The 15351-nt window shown below is 42.0% G+C and overlaps 1 protein-coding gene across 2 annotated transcripts in view; it reads right to left on the reverse strand.

The window, feature by feature from the left end:
- The window catches only part of ift80 (intraflagellar transport 80 homolog (Chlamydomonas)), a 302407-nt gene that overhangs the window by 50262 nt on the left and 236794 nt on the right, over positions 1-15351 (reverse strand). For both annotated transcript variants that reach the window (XM_068042172.1, XM_068042173.1), the window contains exon 8: positions 8563-8627. In XM_068042172.1, coding sequence (XP_067898273.1) covers positions 8563-8627 — 65 coding nt within the window. The remainder of the gene's footprint in view (positions 1-8562; positions 8628-15351) is intronic.

Genomic DNA, 15351 nt, shown 5'->3' on the forward strand with positions numbered 1-15351 from the left:
TGCCCAGTTAAGGGCCTCAAATTGGTGGCGGGGTGGGAAAGCTGATCACTTAATTCTGGTGGAGGTGGGAAGGTGGTGGGGTCCCCCCTCCACCACCATCCCAGCCGGTTTTATGCTCTGCCTGCCTCCAAACCCGCCACGGAGGACAGCATAAAATTCCCCCGAATGTTTCTGAGACACTTGACAAGATACTAAATAAACGTAAAGCATTCTTTATCAATCTCACTCCAACCAATAATTAGTGTTGGCCATTCCTAGAAATTGGAGCACCGTCCCTTCTGTTGATTAACGCTAATTACTGTTAACTGTACCTTTTTACTGCATTATTCTGGGACCTCTTAAAATTCTGAGATTCTGTAAAAAAAGTTTGTAACTATATCTTCCCTCATTTTTTCTAGCTGTTTCTTTTTTGACTCTGCAGCTTATATCTCCTTAGAGGTTTCACTACCTTCAGAACAAATTCTAACCGTATGGGATTAATTTGTTCTTTTTGAATCATATTTAACATCCAACAAGCATATCATTATACTCCAATTTACATGTTAGTTATAACTGGCTGACTGGTCTGTGCTAAATTTGTTAATGCACCCTTCGCTGAAATACAACTTCATACAGATTTTCTAAAATATGGGTAAATGGGCACAATCTTATCCAGAATTTACTGCTTACACAGAACAAGAGAAAACTACCTGCAGGATAATAAATGTCTGGTGGTGACTATGAAGGCAGTAATTTAATTAAGAACATCTGGTGATGTAAGAGTGAATATCAGTGAAACCATGACACTGAATTACAACCCCTCTGTCTATCCCCTGCATGCTTGTGAGCCATTTTAACAGAATTTCCTTACATTGAACTTCTTAGCCTAGAAATTCATTGACAGCATGCCTGTTTTACAAATGTAGAACAAGGCCTAAGTGTCCAATATGGTGGACATCGAGCACAGTGACTGAGTGGACATTCCATATTTTAAGTGTGCCACCTGCCATATTGGTGAAGACTTCAGTATAGGTGTCCAGAGCCCATGCTGAAAACAGGTGTAAAGCTCTTTGCTTGAACAACGACGGAACCTAACGACTGTTTGAGATCTTCTTCCTGAATTCTAAAACTATTTGCAATGTTTGCACACCTGTTGGAGTGTGCTTTACGCTAACTTTTAACAGCCAATAGTGCAACTTTTTGGAGTTTCTGCAACAGTAAGAAATTCCCCCAATATACCCCCAAATAAATATGCCAGGGTGGCCTGTGCAACTTCTCGGCACAAGCCTTCCGAACCCTCATGAAAATGCAAGTGCAAATCTAGTATAACGGAGTACTGTTTAGGAATATTAAACTTGAATGACAAAAGTCAAATAAAATACAACATTCAAAATAAAGAAGAGAGAGAATGGGAAAAGAGATGACGGGAAGAGCAGAAGTTGTCAAATCTATTTTTATTTAACCACTAGAGTGCAGCAGATAAGCTATCTTGTCTGCAAGAGATCGAGTTACTCGCTCCACAAGCGAAATAACTTGTCCTATTGTCGAATTCTTAGCTTGACACTGAAAAGGTACAAAAACTTTGTCTTTGCCAATCCTCATACTTGTTGGCCTCAAAAGACTGAAAAACTGGTCTTCAGATTCGATCTTCAGCCAGAGGTAAATCTTTCCATGTTGGGTCCACCTCCAAAATGCAAAGTTAAAAATTAAGTGATTACAAAAAATTATGATTAACTTTCAACATTTTCTCTATCTACTTCTGTCCTTTTGTTTAAACAGTGAGTGCTGATGACAAGCAGAAGTAGTCTGGAGGAGTTTCTGAGTTCATAGTACAAGACAGCTGAACTACCAATAGTAGGGATAAACCCATTAGCCCAGAATGGCTTAGTGATGTGTCATTTCAACCTTTAATTTGTGAATAAAGCTCACACTGATGGGATTATATTCTCATGCCAATTCTCCTGCTAATGTTACCAATAGTCACTGTTAAAATAAAATACATGCTTTTAAAAAATGGGCAGAAAAAAATAAAGCCTTTTTTAGCTCTTTAAGTTTCACAAAGAAAGTACTGATGGTGAGACCCTCCCCTTTAAATTCATGAGATAATTTTATATCACTTTACCAATGAATTAGAGAGTTGTGATTTAATATTGATACAAATTATCTATAATCTTAAATTCACCACTGGGCATAATATCAAAAAAACAAATTTTCTTTCTTGCCAGTTTACTCTCCACTTCTATTATCCTGAAGCTATTGACTCCTGACTGCGGTATGGTTCCAGGGGTCCTCTGGTATCTTGCCTAAGGGATCATTATTTGGGTATGAGCTTTGGCAGCGAGTAATAACACATTATTCAATCCTAGAACCTCACCTGGCAATCATCCAGATGCATTTTGCCATAGGAGTCACTAGATATCTATCAGAAGAAGAAACACTGAATGATTTCCCGTCCCTAACTCAAGGGTAATGAGGCCAACTATATTAGTGGTTATCCTGCCAGACTAGCAACCACGATAACCACTACACTACAGGGCAAACAGAATTAAAGTATATACATATTTGTATTTTAGGTTAGAATTTAGGTTTTCATGTTTATTTTATCAGGTTCAAAGTTAACAGTAGTATAATAAGTCTATTCCCATTGATTGTGTATCTTTCTTACTGTAATATCATTTCCAGTGTTAGAGTGTGTGAACTGAATGCAAAGAAAACTAGTCAGTTCATGGGAACAGACATTTCTGTGGACCTGTCAGCAGTCTGAGGAGTAGTACCTTCACCAAGATCATTTATCAATGTTGTGAACAACAGAAGGCCCAGGACTGATCCCTGTAGTATTTCCTTGATCACATCTGTCCAATTAGAGATACTATGACTGATCATTACCATTTAGTTTAGTTATACAGCACTGAAACAGGCCCTTCGGCCCACCGAGTCTGTGCCGACCATCAACCACCCATTTATACTAATCCTACACTAATTCCATATTCCTACCACATTCCCACCTGTTCCTATATTTCCCTACCACCTGCCTATACTAGGGGCAATTTATAATGGCCAATTAACCTATCAACCTGCAAGTCTTTGGCATGTGGGAGGAAACTGGAGCACCCGGAGGAAACCCACGCAGACACAGGGAGAACTTGCAAACTCCACACAGACAGTACCCAGAATTGAACCCGGGTCGCTGGAGCTGTGAGGCTGCGTTGCTAACCACTGCGCCACTGTGCCGCCCTATTTCTAATACTTAATAGTTTATTATCTGAATTTATTTTTATCCCAAAAACTTTTACTTCAACCATAAATCCCTTGTTAGAGCCCTTATAATCAAGCAGTATAAATCCACTCCATTGGCATCAATCTAAGAATATCTGTAATGCCCATAAAGAATTTCATTGGGCGAGACCTAAATTTTTATATACCCATGTTAGTTTACAATAGTTGATTTTAGCTTCTTGGTTTTTGATTGTTCTTTGTATTGTTCAGTGATAATTTCTTGCCATTGCTCACAACTTCACCTCACTTTTTGCGGGGTATTTTAATGGTGGAAATCAAGTGATAATGGCTTCTACCTGATCTTGCTGCCTGGAAAACTTTCCTCCACCACTTATACACTGTTAAAACCTTGAAAATGACAAAGAAATTCTTTCCCTGTTTCCATGGCATTAGCCTTGGAATGATGGAAGAAAGCTCGTTTGGAATCCTTATTAAAAAATGAATAGGTCCACAAGAAACATTTCCAGTTGTGGTGTAATTAATGGAATAATCCTGCTTGAAGATTCTAGTCCTTTAGGATAACTTGCTTTCTGTTCAACCATTCTACTTGCATAATAAAGGCTCTTGAAAAATCAATTGCATCAATTGGTTTTATACAATTAAAAAGATGCGACATCACATGCTGAAAGAGGAATCTGTGATTGTCCATTCACCTCCTGGCCCGCTGACACAAAGCTCCTGTTATATGACTGATTGTTTAAAATACTGAAAGCTAGCATTCAATAAGTTGCCACACAAAAGGTTAATAGGCAAGTTAAGGGTGCATGGAATTGGGGGCAATATATTAGCATGGAAAACTACTTCTGTTACGAATAACTGTAAGACAGTATGTTAGATAGAGTCTAGCTTCATTCTTCTAAGTTCATCATGAAAGGTGGTAGTCAACAAGAGTTGGGATTTGGAGGCTGTATTTGATACTGCAGAACATGTGTAGCCGATGAGACAAGTAAACGAACTGAGGAATTTCCATAAACAGGCAAGGGGTCAAATCCATGGAAGTTAAGCACCTACCCTGAAGAGAGCTGCCAAGGAGAAAAAGCATGAACTTTAACCATGAGATTGAGGTCCCACCCCAGAGACTTGAGCAGAAAATCTAGGTTGACACTGCAGTGCTGAAGAAAGAGTACTACACTATCGGAGACGCAGCCTTTCGGCTGAGATGTTAATTCAAGGCCCTGTCTGCCATCTCAAGATGGCGTAAAAAATCACATGGCACTATTTGAAGAGCTGTCGTGTTCGTCCGGTGTCATGGCCAATACTTATACCTGAATTAACACCTAAAAACATGTTATCTGGTGTTTATCGCATTGCTATTTGTAGGACCTTGCTGTGCACAAATTAGTTGGCATGTTTCCTACATTAAAAAAAAAGTGACTACCACTTCAAAAGTAGGAAATTGGCTATACAGTGCTTTGAGATATCCTGAGGTCATGAAAGGTGCTTTAAAAATGCAAGTCTTTCTTTCTTTCTCCTACTGACACAGTGGCACTGAACTGTATTTCTATGGGCTTATCAATTTGATGACTTAGTTGTCAAGGTTTCGGTAGATGAGTCCAAACAATCTGACTAATCCATCTGACAGGTTGTGCTGGTGACCTATATCACAAATATGCAAGATCTGAAATAAATCAGGATTTTAGCAGTGTTCTGCAAGACAGAAACAGGGAACAACAAACCAGTTAGCCTGTCATCAGTCAGTGGGAATTGCTGGAATTTATTATTAAGGAAGTCTTAAGAAAGCACTCAGACAATCATAGTATGATCTGACAAAGTCAACATGGTTTTATGAAATGAAAAATGTGCTTGACAAATTTATTAGAGTCTTTTGAGGATATAACCAGTAGGGTAGATAAAGGGGAACCAGTAGATGTAGTACACCTGGATTTCCAAAAGGATTTGATAAGGTGCCACACAAAAGGCTAATATGCAAGTTAAGGGAGGGGGGGAGGGGAAGGGGAGAAATGGGAGGGAGGGGGCGAGGAGTAAAGGCCTGCTACCCGACCCGAACCCGACGGAACCTGACGACATATGTCAGGTTCGGGTCAGGTCACGCCCATCTTCCGGATCTGGCTTTCGTGCTTGGGTCGGGTCGGGCCGGACACACACGGTAAGTGCTCTGCTGGTAAGTATTGAAATTAAAAAACTTACCTGAGCTGGGAGTCCGGGACAAAACTGAGTCTGCGCAGTGAGCGGGTGATGTCTCTATGACGCCATCACGCATGTGCTGCAGCTTCCTGGAGGTCCCGAGTCGGAAGATAAGTAAAGGGATAGTCAGGTCGGGCTCGGGATGGGTCGGGTCAGGCTCGGGGCAAAATCAGAGGGACTCGGGACGGGTCAGGCTCAGGTCCGCTGTGGTTCGGTCGGGTTCGGGTTGGGTTCTTTTTCCTGACCTGAGCAGGCCTTTAGCGAGGAGGGGGAGGGGGAGAGGGAGAGGGAGAGGGGGTGCGGCAGAAGGGACGACAGGCTCAGTGGTAAGTGTGAGGCAGCCAAGGTGACTGCACCAGGAGCTGGGGCTGATATGAGCAGCGAGGCAAAGGGCCACCATCAAATATCAGCCTGAGGCAGAAGTCAGCAGCAAAGGCAGCATGCTGGGAATCAAGTGTGGCCTATAGGGTTGCAAGGTAAGGGACCCTGGCTTGGAAATTTCATCACCACATCATGGCAATATGAAGCCAGATATTAGCAGGGAACTAACACTTTGGGAGCAGGTGGCTGAATCAGGAGCTGTGTCTGTGGCCAAGTACAGCCATTGGGATGCCAGTATTTAATATATTGTGTAAAGGAGAAAAAAATGGAAATACAACATAGAACATAGAACAGTACAGCACAGTACAGGCCCTTCAGCCCACGATGTTGTGCCGAACCTTTAACCAACTCTAAGATCAAACTAACTACCTACCCTTCATTCTACTATCATCCATGTACCTATCCAAGAGTCGCTTAAATGCCCCTAATGTAGCTACTTCTACTACCACCGCTGGCAGCGCATTCCACGCACCCACCACTCTCTGTGTAAAGAACCTACCTCTGACATCTCCCCGAAACCTTCATCCAATCACCTTAAAATTATGCCCCCTGGTGATAGCCCTTTCCACCCTGGGAAAAAGTCTCTGGCTATCCACTCTATTTATGCCTCTCATCATCTTGTACCCCTCTATCAAGTCACCTGCCATCCTTCTTCGCTCCAATGAGAAAAGCCCTAGCTCCCTCAATCTTTCTTCGTAGGACATGCCCTCCAGTCCAGGCAGCATCCTGGTAAATCTCCTCTGCACCCTCTCTAAAGCTTCCACATCCTTCCTATAATGAAGCGACCAGAACTGAACACAATATTCAAGTGTGGTCGAACCAGGGCCTTATAGAGCTGCAGCATAACCTCACGGCTCTTAAACTCAATCCCCCTGTTAATGAAAGCCAACACACCATACGCCTTCTTAACAACCCTATCAACTTGGGTGGCAACTTTGAGCGATCTATGGACATGGACCCCAAGATCCCTCTGTTCCTCCACACTACCAAGAATCCTGTCTTTAAGCCTGTATTCCGCATTCAAATTCGACCTTCCAAAATGAATCACTTCACACTTTTCCAGGTTGAACTCCATCTGCCACTTCTCAGCCCAGCTCTGCATCCTGTCAATGTCCCGTTGCAACCTACAATAGCCTTCCACACTATCCACAACTCCAGCAACCTTCGTGTCATCGGCAAACTTGCTAACCCAGCCTTCCACTTCCTCATCCAAGTCATTTATAAAAATCACAAAGAGCAGAGGTCCCAGAACAGATCCTTGTGGAACACCACTGGTCACCGAGCTCCATGCTGAATACTTTCCATCTACTACCACCCTCTGACAATTCACTTACCCGAGGGGAAAACTCACACAAAAAAATAGAGGGCTGGATTTTACCAGCCCTCTGGAGATGGGCTGGGAGGGAGGGGGCCTCGTAAAATGACAGTAGAAGGCGTCAGGATGTTGTCAATGGCGGGAACCTCAACTGCGCGGTGGCCTGCCCGCCAATTAAACCAATTAACTAACCAGTTATTGGCTACTTACCGCCCTCGTTGGCATCTCATCGGCATTGGGAGGGGCACCGCCACTTGAGGAGACCACCAAGTAAACTGTGGCAGCCTCCCAAAGGATTCCCAGGGGGCACCCACTTTTATGGCTGCTCCATAGCCCAAGGAAGGGCCTCCCGGTGGCAATGTCCGCCCCCGCAGCTATGCGTTGTGGCGGAGGTTGCACCCTTCCTATTGCTGGGGCCTGCCTGCCTGGCCCCGGCACATTAAATTCAAAAACTTACCTAGCCTTCAAGGGCAACTGAACATGAAGGCACCCTCTTCTTCCTGCAGCCTGGCGCTGCTCCTGGCATGCCCTCCCGCACTCTTATGTGGCTTGGTGTCATATTTTATTTTATCATGCTCCTGGGAAGCACCTTGGAATGTTTTATTACATTAAAGATCCTATATAAATATGTTGTTGTTGTTATCACGTAGATACTGCGATTTCACACCTTTCCATATATTTCAAATGCCAAGTCTCTTGGTGAGATACTGTTATAGCTTAGCTTCTGGAGGAACAGGAAGCCTGGACAGCAACTTTCTGACTTCTGTGCTTAACTTCACATATGCAGTTGCCAGAAATTGTTGTCTGACTTACTCTTTAATAATGGTGAGCACCGATAACCTCACTATCTTTATTACCGCAAAATCCAAGCCATTATAAATGGGACTGGGAACAATCAAAGCAAAATACTGTGCAGCCTAATCCACACATTACTACTCATGCAAGTTCTTTCTCTCTTTAATATTAATTCCACTAGTATAGTGACCTAGTGGAGAAAAGGAAATGCTAAATGTTTATATAGCATTCAGTATGGTATGTATTGGAATAGAATATCAGTTTTCCACAAAATAACAAAGGTATATTTTCAGTTCTGAAGAAGGGTCACTGACCTGAAATGTTAACTCTGTTTCTGTCTCCACAGATGCTGCCAGACCTGCTGAGTATTTCCAGCATTTCTTGTTTATATTTCAGATTTCCAGCATCCGCAGTATTTTGCTTTTATTATATAAAGGTATATTTTATATGTACGTTCTTTTAGTTTGCATCTCCCATAGTCGATATCGACTGAAATGTTACATCGCTGTACATAACAATACTATTTTGTTCTCTACTGACCTATTTCCACTTGTTTAAATGGTCAAAGTATCTAGTCACAATGCAGAATATCCTACACAAAGCCATTTTCATTGAATTAAATAGAACGATATACTGAAAGTGATCCATTTCTATTCATCACAACAAAATACCTTGTGAACAAGAGGCTTTCCATCACCAAGGGGTTTTCCGGAGAGTGCATCAATAAGATAAATAACTAAAACAAGAACACAAAATATATGGTGATGAAATTCAGGAATATACTGACAAGGTGATTACCGGACACATAATGGCCATATGGAGTACTTAATTTACACGATTCATGAAAAAGATCTCGTAACTCACACAACAAATTAACTTTATAAATATTACACTTTATAGTCATCTGAAGAAATAGAAAATATCCTTCAAGTGAGTTGGTCTCATACACTACACAAATGCCAAAGTTGGTCATCAGTGTGAAACGATTAATACTGTAAAATTCCTGTAAATGTTTACAAGAATTGCTAAATATTTTTCTGTTGTCTTGCTTTTCTCCTTCTTCAATGTATTTACTTGTAATTGAAGATTATGGGGACACACAAGAACGTTATTTAAAGATACTGAAAAATGGATTCTCCTCTTACATGTATATATAATATCTTTTTTTCTAAAGTTCATTGGGCTACTTTTAACTTGGCCCAGTGACCAGGATTAGGGGAATAGTGCCGCACTTATTTTGTGTTCCTAAACCAACCCCACCTGCCACCATTTCGCAAAGGACATTTACTAGGGTATCCTAGATACCAACCTGAATCAGTTGGAAGCCTCAATAAATTATGTGAATCCGGATTCTATGACACACATAGGACCCCGACAGTAATTTTGAGCTAAAGGTGGCCAGAGCCTGAGTAGCACACATGCCAACCATTTGTATAAATGTCTCCTGAAAGCTGCTCAAACAATGGCCTAGGACATTTTTTTTTTGTTGTGGCCAAGAGGAGTAGAAATGAGCCCGCTGCCCATCTGTTCTCTGTTGGCAGATTTAACTCCACAGCATGCGTCTTTTGTGATTGACAGCCTTGGCTTCCAGTTGGGCAGGAAGCACTCTGGAGGAGGCTGCAGGTCCAAGTGGACCCACTGGGTGAATAGGGTGGTGATGGGGGCATCTAATCCCAGGGGAGGAAGGGGGGTGGGGTTTCCAATCCTGGAGGTGGGGGTGTTTAGTGGGGGACGGTCTGAGGGGTAGCCCTGATAGTTAAGGATGACATAAGAGCATTAGTGAGAAAGGACCTTGACTCAAAATATAATGCAGTAGAATCAGTATGGGTGGAGATTAAGAATAGCAAGAGTCAGAAAATGCTGGTGGAAGTAGTTTATCGGCCCCCTAACAGCAGATATACTGTTGGACAAAGCATTAAACAAGAAATTATTGGAGCTTGTAACAAAGGCAATGTAATAATTGTGAGGGACTTTAATCTTCATATCGACTGGATAAATCAAATTGGTAAAGTTAGTCTGGAAGACGAGTTTGTGGAATGTTTTCGTGACAGTTTCCTGGACCAATACATTGTGGAACTAACTAGGGATCAAGCTATTTTAGATCATAGTTAAAGTAGACATTGGTCCCTTAGAAGCTGAGACAGGAGAAATTATTATGGGGAATGAGCAAATGGCAGACATTGAAAAAATATTTTGTGTCTGTCTTCACAATAGAAGACACAAGTTACATACCAGAAATAGAGGGTAACCTAGGGGCTAAGAAGAGTGAGAAAATTAAGGTAATTAATGTCAGTCGAGAAAAAGTATTGGAGAAACTTAAGGGACTAAAATTCTACAAATCCCCAGGACCTGATGACCTACATCCTAGGGTTCTAAAAGAGATAGTTGTAGAGATAGTGGCTGCATTGGCTGTTATTTTCCAAAATTCCTTAGATTCTAGAATGGCCCCAGCAGATTGGAAGTTGGCAAACGTAACACCGTTATTCAAGAAAGCAAGGAGAGAAAAAACAGGGAACTGCAGGCCAGTTAGCCTGACATCAGTCATTGGGAAAGTGCTGGAATCTATTATTATGGAAGTCTCAATGCACTTAGAAAATTATAGTATGATCAGGCAAAGTCAACATGGTCATATGAAAGGAAAATTGTGTTTGACAAATTTATTACAGTTTTTTGAAGGGCGGCACAGTGGCGCAGTGGTTAGCACCGCAGCCTCACAGCTCCAGCGACCCGGGTTCAATTCTGGGTACTGCCTGTGTGGAGTTTGCAAGTTCTCCCGGTGTCTGCGTGGGTTTCCTCCGGGTGCTCCGGTTTCCTCCCACGTGCCAAAAGACTTGCAGGTTGATAGGTTAATTGGCCATTATAAATTGCCCCTAGTATAGGTAGGTGGTAGGGAAATATAGGGACAGGTGGGGATGTGGTAGGAATATGGAATTAGTGTAGGATTAGCATAAATGGGTGGTTGATGGTCGGCACAGACTCGGTGGGCCGAAGGGCCTGTTTCAGTGCTGTATCTCTAAACTAAACTAAATGTAACTAGTAGGGTTGATAAAGGGGAACCAGCAGATGTGGTATACCTGGATTTCCAAAAGGCATTTGATAAGGTGTCACACAAAAGGTTAATAGGCAAGATAAGGGCTCATGGAGTTGGGGGTAATATATTAGCATGGATAGAGGATTGGTTAATGGACAGGAAGCAAAGATTAGACATAAATGGGGCATTTCAAGTTGGAGTGCTGTAAGGTTCAGTGCTAGGGCTTCAGCTATTTACAATCTATATTCATGACTTAGATGAATAGACAGAGAGTAATGTATTCGTTTGCTAATGACACAAAGGTAGGTGGAAATGCAAGCTGTGAGGAGGACACAAAGAGGCTGCAAAGAGATATAAACAGGTTAAGTGAGTGGGCAACAAGGTGGCAGATGGAGTATAATGTGGGGAAGTGCAAGGTTATTCATTTTGATTGTAAGAATAGAAGAGCAGAATATTTTTTAAAAGGCATGAAACTTGTAAATGTTGATATTCAGAAAGACTTGGGTGTGCTTGTACAAGGAACACAAAATTAGCATGCAGGTACTGCAAGCTATTAGAAACGCAAATGGCATGTTGCCTTTATTGCAAGGGGATTGGAGTACAAGAGTAAAGAAGTCTTGCTGCAATTGCACAGGGCTTTGTTGAGACCACACCTGGAATATTGTGTACAGTTTTGGTCTCCATATTTAAGGAAGGATATACTTGTATTGGAGGCAGTACAGCAAAGGTTGACAAGATTGGTCCCTGGGATGAGAGGGTTGTCCTATGATGAGAGGCTTAGTAAGTTGGGCCTATATTCTGTGGGGTGTAGAAGAAGGAGAGGTGATCTCATTGAAACTTAAAAGATTTTGAAAGGGTTTGACATGGTAGACACTGAGAGGTTGTTTCCACTGGTTGGGGAATCTATAACACAGGGGCACAGTCTCAGGATAAGGGGACAATCATTTAGGACTGAGATAAGGAGAAATTTTTTCACTCAAAGAGTTGTGAATCTTTGGAATTCTCTACCCCAGAGAGGTGTGAATGCTCCATTGTTGAATATATTTAAGGCTGGGATAGACAAATTTTTGATCTCTCAAGGAATCAAGGGATATGGGGATTGGGCAGGAAAGTGGAGTTGCAGCCCAATATCAGCCATGATCATATTGAATGGCGGAGCAGTTCGACAGGTCATATGGTCTACTACTGCTCCTATTTCTTATGTTCATATGGTGCAGGAGACTGGAGGGCCAGAAGGAAGCATTCCTGCTCCTCCTGGCTCACAAGAAGTGCTGTAAAGGCACTTAACTTCTTCCCGACACTGTTTCCGTGTTGCTGCAACTGCCAGGTTTCTTGAGGCCGGAGAACCCAGCCAGCCACAGTCAAAGCTGTAAAGTAGGTTACATTTGAGGCTTCCAGCCTTATTAACATATTTAAAATGCCAACCCATCTTCTGGGAACTGCTTGGCCTGCCTGAGTAAAATATAGAAGTCAGTGAGTAAGAGCCGGGTTCCCAACACGCTTCCATTTTTGCCCCATTTAACCCCCGAGTCGCACCCAATCCTACCCACTCAATCATGTTAAAACTTGTCCCCCTAGGTACCTTGCAGTAAAGGTTGATACTCAACAACCTAGGAGGGTGAAATTTAGTTTAATAATCCAAACTAGATTTTCCTCAAAAGTGAAACAAAATAGGTTAAATTTACTTGATCAGTACAAAATTGCTAAAAATGGTATATTGGAAAATGAAAATCTAATTTTACAAATAAATTGGAAAGTTATCCTCCCCTGACTAATTGTAGACCTGTTACTCTAAAGATTTAATAACATTTTTAAAATTATGTTCACAGTGAATTGGTAAGGACTATTTCCTTTGGTTGGGGTGTCAATGGCAAAGGGTCATCAATGAAAAATAGTCACTAAGAGAGTGAGCAGCGAGGTCAAAAGAAATTTCTTTACACAGCTGGTTACTGAAGCAGAGTGACTGCAACAGTGACGATTGCATATTTTAAATGAAAATTAGATCAGAAGAAGATACAAGGAAATGGGGACTTTTGGAATGTCCAAAGAGCTAGCACAGATATTGTGGGCTGAATGGCTTTCTTTTGTGCTGTAAATTTCTATGGATCTATTTAGATATTAAGCATTTGCTCATAAATACACATGTAATCTGGTGTAATCTCAGCCCTTTCAATCAACAGCAGGCCAATTGTGATTCAAGCAGTTTTTATCAATCTGTCCCCTGAATCTGCAGCTTTTATCCCCCCTTGTATTTGTATTCATTCTGACTATTCTTCGTACCTGAATTTTTCCATGACCTAGATGTTGCTCTCAAAGTATTGAGGAACACTTTTACCAGAACTCAGATATTGCTTGTATATGTTAGCACCATTTTTCTGTCACTTTTATTGTTGGGATTTGAGTATGTATGATGATGGTGGGATAAAAAACAACAAACCCATCATATTTAGCACCTTTAATGTAGAAAGAATGTCTCAAGGTACTTCACAGAGTATAGTCAGGCAAAGATGAGCACTGAGCCAAAGACGTTATTTGGAAGGGTGACTAAAAACTTAGTCGAAAATGTGGGCTTTAAGAAAGGTCTTAAATGAGGTGAAGAGGAATAGAGCTGTAGGGATGGAATCCCAGAGCTTGGGGCTAGACGACAGAAGGCACAGCTGATTATGGTGGGCTGAAGGGATTTCTGAAATGTAGAAGGTCATAGATTAAGGAATACCAAAGTTTTGGAGGATGGTAGGGCTGGAGACACGTACAGAGATAGGGAGGAACAAGGTCATAAAGTGATTTGAACATGAGGATGAAAATTTTACATTTGAGGTATTTAGGAACTGGGAGCCAATGTAGGTCAGTGAACACAAGGGTAATTGGTGAGTGGAACATGGAATGGGATAAGATACGGACAGCAGAGTTTTGGGTGAGCTGATATTTATGGACGATAGAGGATGAGAGGCCGTCCAGGACAGCATTGGAATAGTCAACTCTAGAGGTGACAAAGACATAGATGAGGGTTATGGCAACAAATGGGCTAAGGCGGTGAAGAGACAGGCAGTGTTACAGAGGTCTTTGTGATGAAGAGGATAGGGTTTCAAAATTCAGCTCAGAGTCAAATAGAACACCGAGGCTGCAAACAGTCTAGGTCAACCTGAGACAGTGACCAAGGAGAGGGATGGAATCAAAGGCAAGAGTATAGAGTTTCTGGATAATGGCTTTGGTTTTCTCAATGTTTAACTGGAGAAAAATTGACTCATCCAGCACTGAGTATTAGACAACCAATATAATAACAGAAACATTAAAGGGTTCACAAGAAGTGGCAGAGGTCGAGCTGGGTGTCGTCAGCGTAGATGTGGAACCTGGCCCCACGTCATCACAGGGTGTCAGCAATGGGCAGCATGTAGATGAGGAAGACGAAAGGGGGAAAGATACATCCCTAGGGAGTTCCAGAGGTGCAGGGGTAGGAATAGGATCCATTGTATGAGATGTCCTGCCTACAGTTGGATAGGTAAGAATAGAACCAAGCAAGGGATGTCCCATTGATCTAGACAATGGAGGAGAGGAGAGGTGTTGGAAGAGGATGGTGTGGCCGATTGTGCCAAAGCCTGCAAGGAGGTGGAGAAGGACTATGAAAGGGAGGGAACAGTACTTTGGAAAAGGAAACAATTCACAATGTCAGCAAGCATGGAAGCCAGGAAGGGAAGTTGGATGATCAGCAATTTAGTGGGAATGGGGAAAATAGAGCAGAGTTGGGTCTCATAGCCAAGATGAGCTCAGAGGGAATATGTGGGAAGATAGAGGAGAAATTAGAAAATGATGCAAGTTCAAGGCTGGGAAGAAGGAAACATTAGGGGAGCTGTGGTTTGGTGAGCAATGGAGTGGGGTGGGGGGGGGGGTGGGTGGTGGGAATGCCATGGAGGTAACTCAATGGATGGTCTTAATCTTAGTGACAAAGGAGTCCATTGTTGTTGGAAGGATTATGGAATAAATAGTCGTTTAGTAGTACTGAACTTGAGTATTGCTGAAAATAGGGACATGTTGTCAAAGCTTTTGGTCTTGCACTCATCAGGACAATGCAAGAATAACCAATGTAAGGGAAAGCAACAACTTATACTGCATGAGAAGAGAGTGCTGATTTGTTGGCAAGTGAACTCTGATTGGTAGAGGCGTTGCCATGGCGAATGCACCAGTGGTTATTCTTGCGATTATCCTGATGAGTACAAGACAAAAAGCTTTGACAACATGTCTCTATTTTCAGCATTACTCATGATCAGGGAATAATAACAATTTCAACACAGGAAGCCACTTTACCCATTGTAGCTATGCCAGCGCTACTTCCACATTCAAGTTGCTTATTCTAATCCCATTTTTACACGCTTTCTTCATATCCATTAATTTTTTTTCTTTAAATGTTTTTAATTGTCTCCTGGATGGCAGG

The sequence above is a fragment of the Heterodontus francisci genome, chromosome 11 (genome assembly GCF_036365525.1).
Source record: "Heterodontus francisci isolate sHetFra1 chromosome 11, sHetFra1.hap1, whole genome shotgun sequence".
Lineage (NCBI taxonomy): Eukaryota > Metazoa > Chordata > Chondrichthyes > Heterodontiformes > Heterodontidae > Heterodontus > Heterodontus francisci.